The 20,863-nt window shown below is 49.5% G+C and overlaps 7 protein-coding genes across 7 annotated transcripts; 2 read left to right on the forward strand and 5 right to left on the reverse strand.

The window, feature by feature from the left end:
• Positions 1-530: 530 nt before the first annotated feature.
• On the forward strand, positions 531-2,328 carry N7484_004982 (sugar porter family MFS transporter; the record flags this gene model as incomplete). Its single annotated transcript, XM_057115402.1, has 4 exons — positions 531-633; positions 689-1,513; positions 1,582-1,801; positions 1,860-2,328. 4 exons carry the CDS (start codon positions 531-533, stop codon positions 2,326-2,328), a joined length of 1,617 nt encoding a protein of 538 aa, XP_056975542.1.
• Positions 2,329-2,728: 400 nt separating this feature from the next.
• On the reverse strand, positions 2,729-3,888 carry N7484_004983 (KRR1 small subunit processome component; the record flags this gene model as incomplete). Its single annotated transcript, XM_057115403.1, has 2 exons — positions 2,729-3,766; positions 3,829-3,888. 2 exons carry the CDS (start codon positions 3,886-3,888, stop codon positions 2,729-2,731), a joined length of 1,098 nt encoding a protein of 365 aa, XP_056975543.1.
• A 2,106-nt stretch (positions 3,889-5,994) lies between these two features.
• N7484_004984 (class I SAM-dependent methyltransferase) lies at positions 5,995-7,491 on the reverse strand (the record flags this gene model as incomplete). The annotated part of the gene is made up of 8 exons (XM_057115404.1): positions 5,995-6,025; positions 6,076-6,253; positions 6,306-6,544; positions 6,643-6,764; positions 6,952-7,017; positions 7,072-7,233; positions 7,285-7,405; positions 7,487-7,491. 8 exons carry the CDS (start codon positions 7,489-7,491, stop codon positions 5,995-5,997), a joined length of 924 nt encoding a protein of 307 aa, XP_056975544.1.
• A 5,224-nt stretch (positions 7,492-12,715) lies between these two features.
• N7484_004985 (uncharacterized protein) lies at positions 12,716-13,676 on the reverse strand (the record flags this gene model as incomplete). Its single annotated transcript, XM_057115405.1, has 3 exons — positions 12,716-12,924; positions 12,992-13,199; positions 13,260-13,676. 3 exons carry the CDS (start codon positions 13,674-13,676, stop codon positions 12,716-12,718), a joined length of 834 nt encoding a protein of 277 aa, XP_056975545.1.
• Positions 13,677-14,352: 676 nt separating this feature from the next.
• N7484_004986 (gamma-tubulin-complex subunit SPC97) lies at positions 14,353-17,177 on the reverse strand (the record flags this gene model as incomplete). Its single annotated transcript, XM_057115406.1, has 4 exons — positions 14,353-14,434; positions 14,482-14,699; positions 14,751-16,741; positions 16,823-17,177. The coding sequence occupies 4 exons, from the start codon at positions 17,175-17,177 to the stop codon at positions 14,353-14,355; spliced, it is 2,646 nt and encodes an 881-aa protein (XP_056975546.1).
• A 338-nt stretch (positions 17,178-17,515) lies between these two features.
• Positions 17,516-18,555, forward strand: pup2 (proteasome core particle subunit alpha 5; the record flags this gene model as incomplete). The annotated part of the gene is made up of 5 exons (XM_057115407.1): positions 17,516-17,540; positions 17,597-17,609; positions 17,682-17,760; positions 17,875-18,218; positions 18,276-18,555. 5 exons carry the CDS (start codon positions 17,516-17,518, stop codon positions 18,553-18,555), a joined length of 741 nt encoding a protein of 246 aa, XP_056975547.1.
• A 296-nt stretch (positions 18,556-18,851) lies between these two features.
• N7484_004988 (25S rRNA (adenine645-N1)-methyltransferase) lies at positions 18,852-20,333 on the reverse strand (the record flags this gene model as incomplete). The annotated part of the gene is made up of 1 exon (XM_057115408.1): positions 18,852-20,333. The coding sequence occupies one exon, from the start codon at positions 20,331-20,333 to the stop codon at positions 18,852-18,854; it is 1,482 nt and encodes a 493-aa protein (XP_056975548.1).
• Positions 20,334-20,863: the final 530 nt, after the last annotated feature.

Raw genomic sequence — 20,863 nt, forward strand, 5'->3', positions numbered from 1 at the left:
TTCGACAAATTTTTGGCGAGGACTTGGCTGTATTCTAAACCATAAAACGAGTCCGTTTGCTCCAGCTTGTAAGCAGTTTATGTTAGACATGGAACAACTAGTATCCAGGTACAGGTAGTTGAAGTTCTTCGTCCATACTTCAACGGGGCATCATCATCTCTTCATGTGATATTGATGCTTATTGTTGAGGCTCCAAATACACTTAGTTCATGCGTTTTCAATAAGGTAATAAGCATGAAGCTTGTCTGACAGTGCTTAGTTGAATGTGGTAACCAGTAATCAGGTGTGTGTCACCGTTGCCTTAATGCGACTCGCATCGCTGACGGCACCTTCCGGATTGCGGACTCCTGCTTTATTCTCTATCAACCCTTGTCAATGGTTTCCTCCTTCCTTCTTCACCCTCTTCCCTCATTTCCCTTTCCTACCCAGCGAATCAGTTCGCTCCCCATAGCTCCCCACTCTTCTTTCTACGTATCAAAGCTTCATCTTTGATCACCCCCATCTCTATTGACGATCATAATTCTGAAGCCATGGCGAACACACGCCAGGTCGCCGGTACCGCCGACCTCAACCTCATAGAGGCTCCTATCTCCCTGCGAGCCTACCTCATCTGTGGCTTTGCCAGCTTCGGAGGTAGGGCACCTTTCATATGCTTGATTGATATTCCCAACCTAACATTGAGAATCAGGTATTCTCTATGGATATGACTCTGGCTACATCTCCGGTGTGCTCGGCATGGATTATGTCAAGGAACACTTTGGAAATTCCCGTGTTCCCACCAAGGAAGATCCATCAGAGTGGATCATTCCCAGTTCCCGAAAGTCGCTCATTACTTCCATCCTGTCCGCTGGTACCTTCTTCGGTGCCCTTCTCGGAGGTGTGCTCGCTGAGCACTTCGGTCGTCGTCTCACTATCATGATCTCCTGCTTGCTTTTCTCCATCGGTGTAGCCGTCCAGGTTGGAACCGTCAACGTCGGTGGTCTTGTTGCTGGTCGTCTGATCGCTGGTCTCGGTGTTGGAGGTGTTTCCTCGACTGTCATTCTGTATGTCTCTGAGATCGCGCCTCGCAAGGTCCGTGGTCTACTCGTTTCCGGCTACCAGTGGGCTATCACCATCGGTTTGCTCGTTGCTTCTGCCGTCAGTCAAGGCTGTAAAAATATCGATAGTCGCTCGTCTTACCGTATTCCTATTGGATTGCAGTTCATTTGGGCTGCTATTCTGGCTGGTGGGCTGTTTCTACTTCCTGAATCCCCTCGGTATTACGTGAAATGCGGCCGCATAGACGATGCTCTACGCTCACTTGAGCGTGTTCGTGGACAGTCCCAATCCAATGCTGCCATCCAAGCCGAGCTTGCTGAGATCCAGGCAAATTTCGAATATGAAAAACAAATTGCGAGCACGTCCTGGGGTGACTGTTTCAAGGGGGGGCTTTCTGCGCGTGGAAATCTCCGTCGTGTCATAATGGGTGCTTCTTTGCAGATGTTCCAGCAGTGGACTGGTATCAACTTCATCTGTAAGTCATGAATGATGTTCAATTAACAGCCAGCGCTTTCATCCTTCTCAGCTAACCGATCATTTTAGTCTACTACGGTACCACCTTCTTCCAGGAAGTTGGTCTCAAGAACCCATTTCTGATGTCGACTATTATGAACATAGTCAACGTTGTCACTACTCCAGCATCTTTCTGGATGATCGAGAAACTGGGAAGGCGTTCTTTACTCATTTACGGTGCTCTCGTCATGCTAGTCTGCGAATTCATCGTTGCAATTGTGGGCGTTACCAGAGAAGGGACACATGCCGCGTAAGTTTTGAAAGACGAGTTGTCTTCAAGTGAGGGAGCTGACCATCTGGATTTTTAGGAGCGTTTCCCTCATTGTCTTCACTTGCTTCTACATCGCAGCTTTTGCCATGACCTGGGGCCCAGCTGCCTGGGTAGTCATCGGCGAGATCTACCCGCTGCCCATCCGAGCCAAAGGTGTTGCCATTGCAACTGCATCTAACTGGCTCTGGAACTGCATCATTGCCGTGATCACTCCATACATGGTCGATGAGTCCGAGGGTAACCTGAAAGTCAAAGTCTTCTTTGTCTGGGGCAGTGCACTCATCTTGTGTCTCTTGTTCGCTTTTTTCATCGTTCCTGAGACCAAGGGTCTGAGTTTGGAGCAGGTTGACAAGATGCTCGAGGAGACTACTCCCATGACTAGTGCCAAGTGGAAGCCTCACGAGACTTTCGCGCATGAAATGGGCATGGTCGACAAGATCGAGCCTACTATCAGCCACCACGAACAAAAGGGCACTGCCGTGACGGAGCACGACGATACCATTTGAGATGTCTACAATTTCTACACTCTACCTGTGCATGTCCTGACTACAAAGTGTTCAATGAAGGATGGCAGGTGCTTACTACAACACATTCTTGTAGTGAAAATGGTAGATCTATGTACCGTGGACTTGATTTGAGAATGCGAGCTGCAAGACTGGATGCCCATGGGTTTAATCGGGCAGATCTGCAATTTCTACTTTTTAGTTTCATGCAGCAGTTAAAATCACTTCTCAATATTGTTCATATAGTACCTAGATGTAGATCAAAACTTGGTATTGGTCATTTTACAGTAGAAAGCCCCTGTTAAGGATGCGGCCACAAGAAAAAAGAGAGAGAAAAACGCCAGACCCATGCTCTGCCATAAAGCGCCAAAGTCCGAAAACACTGAAACCGGGAGAAATATTTTTACTCCTCGTCGGGGGAAGCATCCTTGGACTTGCTCTTCTTCTTTTTCTTTTTCTCCTTGCGATCGGCATCGTCCCCATCGACCTCGGCCTCGGCCTCGCGCTTGCGCTTCTCTTTCTTCTCCTTTTTCTCCTTCTTCCTCTGCTTCTCCGCGTCGACATCGGCCGGCGCAGTCTCCTCGGGCGCAATGAAATCCTTCTCCCGCTCGCGCATCTTCTCCTCGCGCTTCAAACGCTGCCGCTCGACAACCTCCTCCTTCTGCGCACGATCCTTCGCTTCCTTCGAAAGGAAGTACTCTCCAGACTCGATCTGCAAATCGACCTTGCTCTTCTCGGGCGCAGGCGGGAAAGGCGTGTAAACCTTCTTGCTCTTGTCCGTAACATTGTGAGGAACACGACGCTTGGAAAGCGTGCGCTTCTTAAAGTTAGGCAGGAATCTGTCCCATGATTCGTTCGCCAGCGTAGGATCCTTCGCCAGCTCACGCTTAATCATCAACTCCTTGATATGGTAGATAGGATGGATATTCGCCATGCAGTCGTCGATAATTCTTCGCACTTCCTTGAGTCCCTTGAAGGGTCCCATGCAGGCTACTGTGTTACCCTGCACCAGGATGTAGGTGCTTGTGAGCAGTTCCAGGGCTTTGATGGTTGAGCCGTTGGGACCGAGGATACGTTGTCTGCGCTTCACGAATCGCTCCTTGTTGCGTACTTGGTTGCGGATCTTGATGATATCGCATGCAACGCCATCTTCGAGGATCTTCATTGCCTGGGTGACGGGGACGCTACGGGCGAGAAGTTTGATCAGATCGCGGGCTTTGAGGATGGCGGCCGGGTCGTAGGTTTTGCGGGTTGTTTTCACGGTCATGCTGCCCTCTACCAAATCCAGGGTGCAGGCAATGCCTTGCTTTTCGAGTGCCCGGGTGATTGTTGGCCATGCTTCCTTCAGGTATGCTTCGCGGTATTTGGGGAAGAGGGTCATGAAGGAAGACTCCTCAGCGAAGTTTCCAGCAACATTGTGTTCGGCTTTGAATTCTTCGATCTAATGGTTTCGAATTTTAGTGAGGTATTCTCTTTGGGAAAATAGTGGTTTGAGAGACCTACCTTCCACTTGTCAATATCCTCCGTGTCCCATGCTTTTTCTTTGTTGTAGGTGGAAGGCATGGTGGCTGATGCGTTGTAGAGAGAAACTTTGCGAGTTGATTCCACTGAAGCTCAAATTCCGCAACTTTTTTTTCTCCCCGCCTTTCCCTGATTGGGTGGGCGTTGGTGCCTTACAAGATAGGTGTCTATATTTGTTTGCCCTCGACAAATGCATCGACTTGCGAATTTATTCAAGTTGTCGCACTTTCGGAGAACTCGAGTCTTTTCATTTCTTGAGGATGTAAACTGCCCGCTGCATTCATATCTGGTTACCAGCAATTTAAACCCGTTGTCCATCTTGATCAATTTACTGTCTTCCCACCAGTCCGCCAACTACAGTATGGGCCATGCTGCCCATGCATTGGACCATTTTAGCAAGACAAATTGGGCCAGAGAATCGACAAATTCCACCTCAAATCCTTCAGCAGTGGTGCAAAATACGAAACTGATGCCAGGCTTCATACTCGACAGTAGTGGTCCCGGATCTGCGGCCATGCCTCATCAACTATTGCATGGAATGCAGTACCGCTACATGTCCACCCAAAGAGACAGAAGTACACCGCATCCGTGCGCTCCTGGGATGGATCAAACGTGTAAGTGATATCATATGGTATCTTTACCTCAGGGGGCTCTCGGATCGAGACCGATCACAAACACCAGGGAGATAGAGATCGTCTCGGTTAGCTCGGTGCCTAGCAACCATAGGCGACACAGGAACGAAAAGAAAAGCCACAGGACAGAATGTCGAGTCTCAATTCTTGATGTTGGAACAAAATTCTGCATCTTCTAACTGGATCCTGCGCTGTCTTTGCTAGGTCCCTTGAAGGCATTCCGGAACGGGATCTAATAGGGCGCTCGATCCCGGCGCGTTGGGCCGGGTAGTGTGTCGACCAAATAGGAGAAACACCGGGGCCCAAGCTCACCCTTTGGCCTCCATCAAGGCCCATCTTTCTAACGGCGCCCAAATGTCACTTTCTTCCTTCAAGTAGCCTTGGATTCCTCGCGTTGGTCGATCACTTCTGGTGGCTTTTGCCATGTAGAGCATATCTGTCGGATTTTTGGGAAACAAATTACCAATCAACAGAGCTGTAGTCTGTTGTATGCCGCTAGAGTGTAGAGAGGGAGATAAGATCGGGCACTGACAGGCCTTTGATCTGATATTGGGCCGTAGAAATCAGTAATATTGGCAGGGATCACGGAAGGAAAGAATGTGCACAAGTCCATGCGCGCGATGCGCACTTAGAACTCATGCGGTTCTTGCCTTCCCGGCAGTTTGGGTCAACACCCCCCTCTTTCCTTCTTCCACGGCTTGCTCCCTTCTCGCTTTTCAGTCCTTCTTCGCCCATGAGAGCACGTTCCGACTCAGTCACGCTCCCGATATCATACTGCTTGTGGGTCTGCGTGAGGCAGTGCTGCTTGTTGCCCCAACATAGTATGGTCGGGTTGAGGCTCCCATCCCCAGATTCCCGCACTGGATCACCAACAGAAACCTCATGGAGCTCGCGGTGCACTGATGCAGGAGGAGTTTTGATGGGATCCTTTTGAAACTTCACATTCAATGAAGAGGTATGGCTCTGGTTTGTGATTCCAGCGCCACGCGGTAACGTTTAGCGTGATCCTCGAACGTTATCGATTTGCTTCGTGATCCTCCCGATCCGCACAGGGCCCCGATCCATAATGACGATCTGACAAAACAAAATCTCTCTACCATACAGCTCTGGGCTAAGCTTTTGGCTTTTGACACTTGCTTTGTGCTGCGTGGGTGTACTACAGTCCACACTCACAAGCCAGGTCAATCTCACGTTCCCTGTGCGACCATCTCACCGAGTCACATCCTCCTCTCCGGTCCGGAAGTTCTCGCCATGTCGGTTGCAGGGAAAACACGGCGCCCCCGTCAAGGAGCAGCAGAATACGAGTAGTCCAGCCGGGGTACAGATGTGATCAAAAATTTTGTTTGACTAACCGTCATTTGGCTAATTCGACATGGAACTGCTCGTGGAAATGCGACAAATGCAATACACTATCCCGGAGGAAACACCACGCCAAGATGCTGCAAGTGCACAAAGATCCCTTTTTACCATTCCGGTTTGGGTACCGGTGCGATAAGTGAAAGGCCTGATCTGCTACTTATCTCGGTTTTCGACCAATGCAAACGTATCTGGCCCGTCAGTAATTGGACCGTTCAATCTTCTGGAAAGGAGTACCCACAATGGAAAATATGCCTTGAGAGAAGGATCTCTGGCCTCTGCCTGTGCTTGTTGCACCAACGACTCAAAATTTTCTGTTGACATATGCAAGCGTTGAGTGAGGGGGTATAGCGCCAAGGATCGAAGAAGTTGCTGGATGTTGTCACTGTTGCACTGCCCAATGGCTCGCATCCTTGTATCTGCATTGTGTCAGGTTCGGCTTTTGAGCAAGACGCCGCAGCAGTCACTCACCGGCCGACCATGCCGACAAAGGAAGAGGGATCATGTTTGAGTCAACCTCCTCGAACCCTGCCTCCAAGAGGAGATTTTTCAATTTCGATCCAATACGAAGATCCTTCCTGTCTTCCAAAGCACGCATGTACTGCCTACTCCATCTTCTGAGAGCATGCTGGTCGGTGATTGAGCCGTTGTCAGATTGCACATTGTGATATACTTCGACCATTTGAACCCATCCACCTGGCTTCAAGACCCTTTAAACAAAAGAACACAGATATCAGTATGAATGATTTCTTTCGAAAGGATTATTTACTGGGGTTCCATGGCAGCTGAGCTCCCTGGATGTTCGCACCTGACGATGTCGCGGATATAAGACGGCCATCGAGTACGGTGGATGCCGGTCGCAAGAAGTCGAGAGTGTACAAGATCAAAGTGGTTCGGAGGAAATGTGAATGGTCGGTTCAAGTCGTCAACCTACAGCATGTTGTATTAGCGACCGTCGGCCCAACCGGAAATATCCCCTGCCAGGTCAGATGTGCAACGATATATCGCAGGCCAGCCGCCAATCAAAGAGAACCAGACTGAGGAACTCATGGTGGGACTGGCCATTGTTTTCTCTTGATTCCTTGCTGGGGATGTCAAAGGAAGGTTAACCACTCACCTGTAGCCAAAGATTGTCCGGAATATCATCTGGGCTCATGTGCGGGGCAATGTCCACGCCAATTACCTTTAAACAACAAGGGTCAGATGCCTGATGAACTGAAACAACATATCAACTTACATCACAGTCAGGATGCCGTTCAGCAACCTCTACAGCCCAAGAGGCGGCCCCATGCCCACAGTCTAGCACTCTTCGCAGCCGACGAATTGGCGGAAAGACTAGGCGGTTGTCAAAAATCCTTTGGAACACTTGCTGCTGGGCATCCAAGCGTTCTGCTTCTTCCTACTCAAGCCGTCAGACCAAAGAGAAGCTTCAGGCGAATCTCCGTCTTACATCATCGATTGGGCCGAAATATATGCGGTGGTCGATCGAATATTTTTGATACTCACGGCCCTGGACAAGGATGGTATCCAGATATCGGCGGTCCAGCTCTACTGTCTGTGAATCCGGACTCCTTTGAGGCCAAAGACGTGGAGATTAGCATTCGTGGGTTCCTCAAACGGAAAGAAAAGCGAGGGAGAGGCCTTGTCAGTACGTCATTGTAACCCTGGTCCTTCCTCCTGAATGTCGTGCACAAAATTGGCAATGTCGGCCGGTATATGGAATGCGTATCGACCGGTTTTTGTCGAGGAGTGGGGTAAATTCTCCGGGTCAAGGGGGGTATCAACTAATAATGCCAGAGGGGGAAGAGGAAATTAAGTGCTGTGATTTTCATGGACGCGATCGGGTGCCGCTGAAGGGGAGACGGCGGCAATGGCACACTCGGACTGGATGGCGGCTCGAGGATCTTTCAGACGCTCCGTGAGCGCCTGTCAACGGGCTGAGGGGCCCCAGTTTCATACAAGGTAACGTACTAACAAGTGCACGAATGGGAGGGCAGAGAACTAGTCCGCCCAATGCAATGAACACACTATATTCCCAGTGCCAACTCTTTTTAGATGACGAAAATATTTAGCGATGATCTGACGTTGGGCTTCGAAGCCCTGCGTCTTGTTTTGTTCAAATGGGATTTCGTTGATCGTTGGCCCAATACAACGACCAATGCGGCGTTATTAGTCTCCGGCTCGTTCCTATGATCTGAGAACTCCCGGTGGGCTTGGCTATCCCTGACTAAATGTTATGCTACTGGTGACTTGGAACATGCAACACAAAACACCCTTCTGTCGTTATCCCCGAGAGACTGGGTCGTACATCGATTCAAACGGATGAGAGGAATGGAAGGGCGGGTCGGTCTAGAAACCGAGGAATGGTTCATGATCATCGCCGGCACGTTCCCAGGGATTACCAAGTATCAGGATAGACTCGGCCCCATTTTTGCTGCTTAAAGCCAAGCTAACAAACCTTGACACTAGGCGGCAGTGCCGTCAGCTAATGCACCGTTCGCTGTATCGCATATGACCTACTTTGCCTTTGAGGATCCAGAAGCGCCCGACAGAGTGGATCAAGTGAAATACAGTCTCGCCGGTAGCACTGCACACCCCGGCCCCGTCATAGTCGCCTAGTTTTTCGTGTGGCTAATTTGAATAGAGGCTCCGCTGTCATTCAGCGGCTGAGGCGCCAGATGACCGAAAATCAAAATTGGTTGCCTTTGGTGCCTTCACCAAGGTCAACAGCGTTTCCTACGTTACAAGCCCGGTACAGATGAAATGATGGAATGGGAACTTAGGCCAAGGATCAAAGAACCGCAAAAAGCAACAAAGAAAAGAAAAAGGAAAAAAGAAAAAAAAGAAAATTCTATCAGATCAGATAGACCCCTAACATTACCCGTTACGTCCAGACCGGAGACGCGAATCAATATAAGGGAGCCGAATAAAAAGAAAATTGATGGGCATGAAGATCCCAAAATCTCTGCAGAAAAGTCGACTGGAATTCAACCCAGCCCTTGCTGGATACAGGCCAGATGAAAGCCCCTGCATTACAGATTCCCAAGGTACGGGAATGGATCGTCGGCGGTTCCCGCTGTCAGTCAAACCAAAAGCCATTTAGCCAGCAATTCGGCGACGGGTTTCCAACATAATCTTTTTGCACTGTGTACACCGAAGTGGCTCCAACCTTGGCGACCAATGTGCATACAGTATGTTACGGCGCCAAGTGGCTTGCTTAGTTAGGTCTGACGATGACAAACTCTCCCCTCAAAACTTCAAGTGGGGGTGGCCAGGTCAAGATCAGCGAGAACCTCGTTGGATTCCCTTCCCTCGGGACTCTTTCGGTGGATTGATTCATTTCCCCCTTCACCGCTTGTCCGATAGCCATGGGTTGGATTGGATGATCGGATGCAAACTGGGCCGATTCTGCAGATTTCCGACAGGGATGCTAATTTCCCTATGTACAAAGGTACGAGTAGATGTGGGAACCCAGCTTCAGTCCCTCGCTGGTTTCCGGGACGAACAAAGCAGATGCAGCCCTGAATCTTGGAGGCCGATGCGGAAAAGATATCCACTCTAAGAATTTTGACTGTGGAGGTGTGGGTTCTTCCTTGGGCTCCACTTTCAGTGTCTCCTTCCAAAATGTCGGGACTCTACGCCGTACGCCTCCAAATTTGCAAACAAGCGGCATACGTGATATCCACATGGGCGCAGGATAGACCATGCAGAAGTGAACGTGACCAAGTCAATTCTCCGAGTGGGTATCCTTTACAGATCGGGCTCCACCATGACCACGACCGCTACATGAGACATGGACAACGTGAGGCAATAGGCAGGTCGCCAACTTCTCTGTATCACACACCGTCTTGCCAAATACGAGCCAGAACGAGAGCCAGGAGGTATATCATTAATCCGAGCAAGACTGTTATGGTGGGATTGACGGTTTCCATGAAAAGGATGATATGGCCCTCGGTCCTGTTTTTAGGTTCACAAGTGCTTGCGCCCTGACTTTCCCAGAGATTGCGGACGTCAGAGTTTTAAGCAAGAAAAGTCCGAAAATTTCTGCCCCTCCATATATTACATGACCTCATTACAGTATGTTCATGCATGTCCCATGGGGCAGAGGGACGGCCCCCTCCCGAAAGAGGAGCAAAGCATCCAAATCGTCGGGTCTGGACAGGGATGTCCATCTGTTAGTCCGGGGCTGTGACGCCGTTTGGCTCTGAACCCAGCGCCATGGTTCACCTCTCGGGAAGCCAGGACCTCAACGTGAGTGCGACTAACCTTATTAGTCGTAGTCTAAAATACTGCTCTAGAATCACGGCTGAGTGTGTCTGGTCCTACAATCTTAGATGTTGTGGTGTTCCTCAACGACCTTCCTAAGAAGTACGATTCCGGTACGGGGTCTGAAAGCCCAGCCGCTAATGATCGAAGCTAATCCGAAAACATACATGCAAAAGCGAGGAATCTCCTGGCAACCAGGACCAATATCAGAGCCAGGAAGGTGGCAAAGGCCGTCAAGTTACACCACGGCGCTTCAAATAGGGAAAAGGGGTAAAGATTCTCACCATTCCCAGTAAGCCCCCACCAATACCAAACACACGGTCCTGGGAATAATCTAAATTTTCAACGTGAAAGTAAATCGTAAAGAAAAAAATCAAATTCAAAATCAAAATTAAAAATTCCTAGCGTCCCTTCCCCTCGGGTCTCAGCCCCAGCGCCCCCTCATTGAGACCTTTAAGTGGGCTGAGCCGATCTTCGGTCGTATCGAGTGGACGTGTACTCCATAGTGTTACTTTCTTTTTCCTCAGTTCTGTTGTCCTTGTAACCCTGGCTCCACTGCGGTACAACCTACAGTATGATATGAGGGGGAAATGTGATTGACCTCGGAGGGTTGTCTTGTTGGTCTTTGGACTGGTAGCCCTTCCCGGTCTTAGGTGATTGGGATGTCCTAGTTGCGTTGAGTACCCATCCTCATGATATTACTTATGGTATATGGAACTGCAGATAGAAAATCTATATCTCGTGGGCCTCAGGAAAGGATAAGGAGACATTCGAAGTGAGTCAGCTAAATATCCAGAACATATGGATAACATCCAGAACGAAGAATCAAGAATCCTCGAAAATCAAAAATCAAGGATCAAGGATCGAGAATCAAGAATCAAGAATCTGCCTCTTAATCCTATGCGCTCTAGAGCTAAGAGAGAGCCGAGACTGACGCACAGGCTCCCAACACTAAGCACATTTGTTTTCTACTGTAGTTCAACGACCTACTGCACAAAGCACATGGGCTCAGGCTACGCCTTAATGCACCGTTGCTGAACTACTGTACGAGATCCCTGTGCGAACTAGGCCTGTTCTGATTACTGCGGGTTGTGTTCTTGCCACCCTACCCCTCCATGCATCCTTTACTGCGGGTCTACTCCGGACATGGTAGAACCCGACACCCGGGCTCTATTACGAGTTTTATGCATTAGCTTCGTATAGATTACGATGAACGTGTGACTGTTCGGTTCGGTGTACAGCAAGCGACTTTCTGTGGTCTGTGTGCCAGGCAATCTATACATGCATATATACACCTGCACTTGGAGTACGTATGACCGTTGTCGCTGAGGTGTGGCTTAGCTCAAGCGAGCTGTGGTTCGTGGCGACCTCCGGATTTCGAGGTTCGTATCTGACTTGTACCTTTAAGGCGGGTGTATGGACGTGGACCCGGGTCTGGTGACCCGGTCACTCGGATCCGCGGCGATCTCGAAGAGATTTTGCCAGCGCCACTGGGTTTTGTATCCCCGGTCTTGGGTTCAGTTTATACTTTGATCTGCGCTGGTATTTGGGCCCCGGGTCATTGGGATTCCGAATATCTCGTGTTGGGCTCCAATCTTGGAAGGTCAATATCGTTGAAGTTCTCAGGTTGAAAAACTGGTAATATCAATGCGTATTTCTACATCCCAAATTGGAAATGGTATGAAGGCGTACGGAGACTTAGAAAAACTCTTATGTCTTCATTCATGCCATTTAAAGTATTCAAATCAGTTGTCCCGTTGAACAGCTTCGTGACGGGCTCATTGCAAAAGCACAATCCAAAGACCTTCATACCGTGTGTCAAAGTCCTTAGTGTCAGACGTGAAGTTGAAAACACTCAAAATGGATCCTAAACAATTTATTAAATGGCTTGCGATCAATTGATATTGAATATCTCAACTCAACAAATGAAGACTTTGGCAAGAGGGTAGAGTTTTCAGCTTGAAATTACGCTTGATATCAATATTGGAAGATGTTAACCTCGTCTTCTCTCAATACAATTCTTAAAACATGTGTTCTCGTCTGACCAAGGAGAAGGAAAGCTTCAAAGAGTAAGGATTCTTGACAATGTTGAAAATAACTATGTCAACGTTTACTCGAAGTATGGGAGATATTCAACGTTATGCTAGTGTGGAGAAGCCGTAGAAACTGAAGAAAACAGGGCAAGTCGGGGGTTTGGTTGAAAGCCAAACCTTAGCAAGAATTGTGTTATTGAAACCTTTAGCTACGACGTACAATAGAGTGGTCATTAATGCCATACCCTTGGAATGGGTCGAGATTTTCCATAATTTGTAGACGGAAATAATCAGTCAAAGTCGTTGATAAAATCTCTAGTATAAAAGAACCCGCAGGTTTCTGGATGTAATCAAGGACGCCTTAGTACAGGCACCAGGTCTTCTACTTATATAACAAATAAAATAAGCATCTTCATTTCATCATCACCATCGCCTGAGTTGAGTTGGATATATAACACGTAAATCACAATAAAGAAGCAGCGCATCCCAAGCACCCCGGTACGCATATTGGTAGGGGGTTAGATGCAACATTTGAGACGAATAAAAGGTAGAGCACACCTTTCTTAAACAATTTGGCCCGGTTTACCGGACATCCTCGCGTCCAGTCGTATACTTGATACCCGCCTCCACAATCTGCATGAAAGTTGCAATTTCGGCATCATTCCTTGGCGCATATATCAACAGAAACTCCGCAGGGAGATCGTACATCGTCCCAAAACTCAGCACCGACAAGGCCCTCCTGCCCGAAAAGCCATGCCGCTGGCCCCAGCCCGCCTCAATAGCCTTCATGCCTGTCAAGTGTCAGTACTAGATCATCAAAAACAAGCAAGGAATCAATCGAAAAAAGATCAAACTTACAATCAGCAGGCGCCAAAAGCATATGCCCCGAAAAGTCGCCATTCGCATGTAAATGCGCAAGCTCCCCATGCGTCGTCTTCACAACATCGGAAGCTGGAAGGTGATTCGACAAGAATAGAGCATCAGCATGCGCTTCCTGACCCGAGCGCTGGAATTTAACAAGATGGTGATTCCGATGACCGAACGCCTTGAACGCAGCTTGCAGTTTCTTCGCCATAACCCAGTTAGCAGGCATTTCTTACTCATAATCCCCGTGTAACCAACTCACATCTTTAATCTCCTCGTCCGGTAATTGCGTCAACTGCCTCTGAGGCGCAGCATGCGGTCCAACGACTGGCCTTTCCCCAGAGCGCACTTGTTCCGGCGCAAGAGTAAGGAACCCCGCTTCGCCGGCTCCGTGTCCTTCAAGCGCATGTACTCGCTGCACGTATATCTCCGTCCCGAACATCTCGCCCATGAAAGGCTGGAAGATCGCGCGCACGATCAGCCATCCGAATACATTGCTTGGTACGCCGCCTGCTCCGTAGGAGCGGAAGATGCGGTAGTCGCGGTAGAGTGTGGGGAGGATGAGGGAGGTGCCGATTGCGGCTGTTGTGCCTAGGGCGAGGGCGAAGCGCTCTTGTTGGGTTTGGGGAAGGCGGATTGGGAGGGTGCGAAGGTATTTTGTTATTTGGTCGTAGGACATTGTTTTGATTTTGGTATGGAGATTGGTAACTTGGGTTTCGTACGGGTTGTTTCCAGGGATGAAGTGGTCAGTTTCCGGGTTACCCGCTATGGAATGATGTGATGTACAGGAAGTGAGAGAATAAATAGCTGAGGGGTTGGGTAAGTAAAGGATTAAATGTCGCGCCAAAAAGACCGATAGCGACGGACAATCGGGGTTTGAAGGTCCGAGTCCGCGAGTGTTCTTTTCTTTTCTTTTCTTTTTCTAGACTTCGTCTACATTCTTTCAATGAGCAGTTCCTTAGGTCTTATATAGAAGGTCTTATACAGAAGGCTTTCCTGATACCACTCAATTATTTCAACATGGAATGTTCCTTCATTTCTCCAGGTCGGAGCTATCTTATCGCTGGCTCCGAGATCCACCGCGGGCCCCACAAGTCCAGCAGACCATCTCAATGGGGTATGTCATGCGGCTGAATATGGTATGATGCGATGGGGCCATGAATTCCTACCGGACTTCGGTTTTGGGGCGCCTCTGCAAGGATCAAGCCATTGAAGCTTGGTGCCCGAGGATACGGAGATCATAAAAAAGGCCGTGTCCGGGTCACAGAATATGGAAAACTTGGTATCAGTTGGGACTCCAGAGCGCTAGGAATGCAAGCTGCAGTAAAAGAGATTGGCTGCGATGTCGTCATTTCTCAATCCTCTTTGCTAATGGAGCTAAGGGAATGTGCAAGCTTCAGGAGAACAACACTCTCAGTGGCGGCGAAGTAATTGAGACTATTTTCGTCAGTTGTGGTTCTTTGTGAGGCCTTAGGAAGACTGACCTGTCCATCAGAATCCGCAGGTGGCGGTTGAAATGATCTTCATATCGCTTAAGTGTGTCCTCGAGCTTGCCAATCCGAGTGGGATCATATGGTCTGGCTTCAGCTCCTGTGGCTGTCTCTCCAGACAAGTCGGGGTCAGCGGAAGCTAGGGCACGCGTGAGGGACGCAGCGGTCCATGATGCAAACATAGTACAACAAGTCATCAACTTAGAATGAATCTGTAGTCGAATCAGCAACTGTATGGTGAAAAGCCAAGGATCTTCGCATACCTTCAATAGCTTCGCCTGGGTAAGCATACACTCCTTCAAACAGGTGTCTAAGAAATCCACGTGGTCCTGCATCAGCTCATCTACCGTCCGGTTGACCTGTTTGGTACCGTTCACGGTCACTTCGGAACCTTCGGCATCAGCTCCATTCACTCGGTCCATCAATCCTACCCAGTTGGGTTCTATCACTTCAGCAGTACAAAAATACAGTAATTGCTGCACAAACACGAGCATCTTGGCCCGCAAGTTCCACGCACGACGCTTCCACATCTCCAGCCGTCTATCAGATGATTTGTGTCGCCAACTCGTCAACTTGTTCTGGTCTGCCCAGGAGGTGACTAGCAGTGTTTCCAAATGGCGCAGGGACAGAAGATGGCGGAAGATAAGTTGGTATCGCAACACAGTCTTCCGACTGATGACGAGAGAGAGGGGGAATGGCACTGTATAGTCCAGCTCCAGCGCATCAAATCCCACAATATCTTTCTCATCATCCGCAGCTTGAGCGGCAGAGGCCTGTTGTTTCTCAATTGCGGCCTCTGGGTGATCTTGGTCAATCCCAGAGACGCTAACTACTTGCATCAACCATTTGGTGAGCCCAATCTTGTTCATTCGTACTTTAACGTCCTCCTTGAATGGGTCTTGTGCAGCGATACTCCCCGGCTGTCGGAGCACAAGGTCAAGTAGTGACTGAAGTTTTCCTTCATTGACAGACCTAGCGGGTTTGCGTAATTCGGATGCGCTCAGTTCGAGGAAGTAAGAAAAGAAATCAGAGCGATCCAGGAAGAAATAGTGCTTGAGGGAGCGGAAACGAGTTGTCAAGGAGTTTTTGGTGAGAAGGAGGTTCAGTAGAGAGGCATTGGCGTAGGTGTAAGCGCCATTGACATTCTCCAAGAATCGGGGATCATCAAGTGTCTTGGGCACATCCTTGACGGCTTTGCTGATATCCACACCACCACATTCTCGTACCACGTTGAGATACTTTCCTGCAAGAAGTACCTTGTCTCGAACACTATCAAGCTGCGGTGGAATCTCATCATTGCGAATTGTGTAACGTTTCTCCCAATACTCGTCTGTATAGTCTTCTTCAAGCTTCTCCCGTTTGATCCACTTCTGCTCTTTGATCAAAAATTCTCCGTGAGGGTCTCGTATTCCTCCATGGTGTAGCCATTCATTCAACATGTTCATGTAGGGTCGACTGGCATCCCGTAGCAGTCCCTGGACTAAAGTCTTGGTGGTTGGATCGCCTGCAAAAGTATTCAAGCGCTCTGTGAGCAGCCGAAGGACATTTCCACCCTTGCAAATCTTCTTACTTGCCATCGCGCCAGGTACCAGATCGCCGCCTTCTCTTAGTTGTTCCAGGATATTGTCGACGTCATCGAAATCGTCTATTGACTCGTCCATATCTTGATCTTCTAGAAGGCCATTGCGACGGAGGAGTTCTTGCCCTAAAGAGTATAATTGTCCAAGGCACTGGCTCGTCGAAATTGTGTGCAGATGAAGTTGGTGTAGCGTGAATGTGGGACTGTTCAGCAGCTGGCCTTCCAGCTGGGCGATGAGAATCAAATAGTCCTTTAGAATCTTGCGAATCGATGCGCAGAGCGCATGGCTAACCGCGCCATATTCGGCACGACTCAGCAGCTCCACGAAGGCCTCCATAGCGCTGTAATGGGTGGCCATCTTCAACATTGACTGTGTCAGATCACGCAAGGTAGGATCTAGACCCGGAGCCAGTTGGAAGACCGGACCAGTCAGCCGGTCTTTTTCAGCGGATGGATCGTAAGAGCTGTGGTAGTGGATGTATTGGCCTTCGAAGCCCATGAACACAAACAGTAGATCCTCCAGCACGGCCGTTTCTTGGGCATCGGGTGAAAGGTCTCGGAACGGTTGAGGGTAAAGTGCCGGGGGAATTGTCGCAGCCGATGGAGGAACAGAGACACGACAGGCGAGAGGGGCAGTGGAATGAGGAATCAATGATGCTTGCGGATCCCATGGTGCTATAGAGAACTTGTCAATACGGTTCGTTTGGCTCAAGTAGTCATGCGAAGCGGATGCAACATAGTTGAGGAATAACTAACTTTCAACCGCGTCTTTCTCCCGTATAGGGCCTCCAGAACCTGCGCCATCAAGCTGGCTGGGGTATTTGGGTCGGGACTTATCGCGATCACCGCGATTGGCCGCGCTTGACGACTCCTTGATGGGATTCCTCCGCACTGATTTCTCTCTAGTTGTGACGGTAGTGCGCTCCGTACGTTTTTCCGACATGCTTCTCTGGTCCCGGGACATTCTGTGCTTTTGACTGGCGGTGCTGGACCGTAGAGCATCCATGTGGTCGGGGAGCGGCGATGCGCCGCGAGGCCCAGCCTCGACGCGATTGGAGACAACGCGGGGTCGTGGAGCGTTCATGTAGCTGGCGCGGTCATTGACGGACATAATCCCGACAGGGCGTATAGCATGGCATAAAGCCTAGAAAGTCAATTCAAGCCGAGCTGCTCTGTAAGCTCCGGGAAAATCAACGAAAAGTAGTAATTGCAATGCAAACAAAACCGTGGAACTCCACTTAGCAACCCTTGGGCGCTGCGTGCCTTGGTGCCTTATCCGCCAGGTGTCCAACAGGCACTGACGACTTGCGTAGAGCTTCCGCCTCGAACAGCTCCGCTACCTGCTCACACCTCCCATCCATCTCTCAATACTTCCTTCCTCCTATACCTTGCTCTAGATATCCCTTGACTTCTTGATCTGTTGAGTTTTATCCTCTAAGGCTATTCAATATGTTCATTGCACGATCCGAATATGGTAAGCTCTGTCCCTCCAGACCATCACCCGCAGCATCACTAACAGCTTCCCGATAGACCGTGGAATCAAGTACGCATTCTGAACAAGGCTCCTCGCTACTCCAATCCAAACCGATCGAACTAACAATGTCATCGCAAACAGCACCTTCTCCCCCGAAGGTCGTCTGTTCCAGGTTGAATACTCTCTCGAAGCTATTAAGCTAGGATCCACAGCCATCGGAGTATGTCTACCCTGTCTTTTTCGGATGAATGAATACCGCATCATTATTTCGCACACTCTCCTTGCTCCATGTTGTCTTAGCCCCTATAATTTGCCCTCAACTAAAACAATATAGGTCGCAACATCGGAGGGAGTCATCCTTGGCGTTGAGAAGCGCGTTACATCTACCCTGCTCGAAGCATCATCTGTCGAGAAGATCGTCGAAATCGACCAGCACATTGGCTGCGCCATGTCCGGCCTCCAGGCCGACGCCCGAAACCTGGTTGAGCACGCCCGCGTCGAATGCCAGAACCACGCTTTCAACTACGCCGAGCCGCTGCGCGTCGAGAGTACCACACAGGCAATTTGTGACTTGGCTCTCCGGTTCGGAGAGAGTGGTGATGATGAGGAGAGCGTGATGTCTAGACCTTTTGGTGTTGCGTTGTTAATTGCCGGTTATGACGAGGATGGGCCTCAGCTGTACGTTTGGCCTTGAAGCCTCACACCTTTCTTTCGCTAATGACTTTTCCCCTGCAGATATCACGCTGAGCCTTCAGGTACTTTCTACCGATATGATGCTAAGGCTATCGGCTCCGGAAGCGAAGGTGCCCAGGCAGAGTTGCAGAACGAATACCACCGCTCTTTGACTCTTGCTGAGGCCGAGACGCTGGTGCTGAAGACACTGAAGCAGGTTATGGAGGAGAAGCTTGATTCCAAGAACGTGCAGTTGGCAAGTGTTACCAAAGAGAAGGGATTCCGCATCTACGATGATGAGGAGATGGGCCGGGCTGTTGCACAGCTTGGTGGAAACCAATAGATACTGCCTAAAGTTGAAAGTGAGTTCTAACAGAGCTCGGTGAGCATTTTACGTTGTCATTTGAAAGTATTGTGTCCAATACGTAGAGCTCTTGATATTATTTGAGTGCTGAACACATCCGTTCCGAGGTGGGAGACCGGCTCCGGAAGTAAACACTCAGTTGATAGAACTATAGTAAGAGTATTAAGTACGGTAGTAAATCGAGCTGATCATGCTGGAAGTTCCAAAGGAAAATTTATAATAAGGCCGACGGAGTTTCGAATTCAAACATAACTTTTTGGTATCTCAATATGGAACTACCGGATCTTATACACACAGGGCTTGAGCACCTGAGCTTCCTGCTCCGGTGTCATGGTATTGCCGGCATCCGGCTTGCGGTCGACAAAACGCTTCTTGCCAGCAGCAGGAGCAGGAGCACCAACGCCAGCATACTTACCCTTCGCGGGGGCACCATTTGCCTTGATGAACTCCATCTTCACAAACATCTTGTTTGACTTCTCGACTGACTCCTGCTTGAGGATAAATCCACGAGACCGGAAGACCTCAATGAAAGCAGAGATATCAGTGTCATCACTGTTATCAGCAGGACGAGCATCCTCAGCGAAGATGTCAGCATCATCCTCATCATCCTCATCATCTCCAGCCTTCTTCTTCGGTAGCTTCTTCTGTTGGGTCTTGCTAAGGGGCTTCTGGGCTCCAATCTGCGCCTTCTTGCGAGTCACTTTGCCGAATCGGCTCTTCACCTCGCTGACCCAGCACTCGCCCTTGCCGTCGCCGCGCAGCACACGCCAGGCTTCCTCCACAAAGGACACCCAGTTGGTTCCCATCAGACTCAGACAGAAGACTGTCACGTCAACGGATCCATCTTCAAGGGGCAGGTTGGAGATGTCTGCCTTGGTGATGAGGGGATCCGGTGCTTGGAGATCGTAGCTCTTCAGCTTAATATTCAACTTCTTCGCGGAAGGAGTCAAAGCGCGCGCAAGTCCGGCATCACCACAGCCCAAATCGGCGATAGTGCATGATCCGTTGGGTCTGCGGGGAAGAGGCTGCGGCTTATTGGGATTGGCCTTCATTCCTCTCTTGGGAACGGGCACAGCGCCACGACGGCGGACAAACTGGATATAGCCATCCACCGGGTTGGAGGGCCAGGATTCTTTTACCTGGCGGGAGAAACCAGCGTGGTATTCGCTGAAGAGCTCTGGGTTGGCATTGAATAGTTCAACGGCTTTGGAGGAATCGGTGGTGTACAGTGTTTCGTTCAAGTGGCGGAAGCGAGAGGAGATCAGTTTCTGGCGCATTGCTTGCTGGAGCGGGGTCAGAGTTGCTGTGGTTGGTGGAGGTGCAACCACGGCGTCGGCTGCAGCAATTGTTTCAGCGGCAGGCGCAGCGGCAGAGCCATCCTTCTGGTCCTTGTTCTTTTTGTTCTTCTTCTGCTTCTTCTGGGGAGCGCTTTCATCCCCCTGGACTGCTGGTGCAGAGGCGGTTTCTTCGGTCTCGTTCGTCACAGCAGGTTCAGTCTCCTCGGTAGCAGGCTTCTCTTTCTTCTCCTTCTTCTTTCTGTCGCGTTTGGCAGGTTTGGGAACATGGCCCTCGATGTGCTTGCGGTACATATCATTGACATTGCTGCCGGTGACGCTGTCATTGCCACGCTTGCGCTTGTTGTTTCCATTTTTGCCATTTGGGGTGGAGGATTCCTTGGACTTAGAATCGTTGGGCTTTGCGGTCTCGGTCTCGCGCTTGGGGCCGCTTGAAAGCGACCATCCTGGGACAGCAAACATTGTAGGACTGTGATAATGGTTCGCTGGAGAATTGGCTTCAATCCAAGGTAGACCTCCAGCCAAACTTTTGGATAAACGGAGAATGCAGAACTGCGGAGATAAAAAAAAAAAAGTCGCCGGCAGAAAATCATCTCCACACGTATTGTGTAAGATTAATACGATAATTACCAATAATACCACATTTCTGCCATGATTAATCAGGCACAAAAGCTCGGTTCACCAACCTACCATAGCTACGAACTATGTGTAGATTCAAAAGTAACAGAAATCAAAGAAACGTCATTTTCTATTTTCATGTTTCTTCCTGCATGATTCTGGGTTTTTAACTCCTCGAGTTTTTCAGGCTGTGTGCAGCTAAAACCTTGGCGTGCAACCGCTATCAGCATTGGCCCATCAATTTAATTTTAGCCTGGAATAAGCTCTGCCATTAGCGTTGGGCCCTTAATAAAGGCAGGGGGATTAAGCCAGACCGAGCCATGTGGTCAGGGGGCTTATTGTCAGATCTTACGGCTGAACGAGAACAGGAGTGT

The sequence above is a fragment of the Penicillium longicatenatum genome (assembly GCF_028827895.1).
Source record: "Penicillium longicatenatum strain IBT 33135 chromosome Unknown contig_2_segment0_segment0, whole genome shotgun sequence".
NCBI lineage: Eukaryota > Fungi > Ascomycota > Eurotiomycetes > Eurotiales > Aspergillaceae > Penicillium > Penicillium longicatenatum.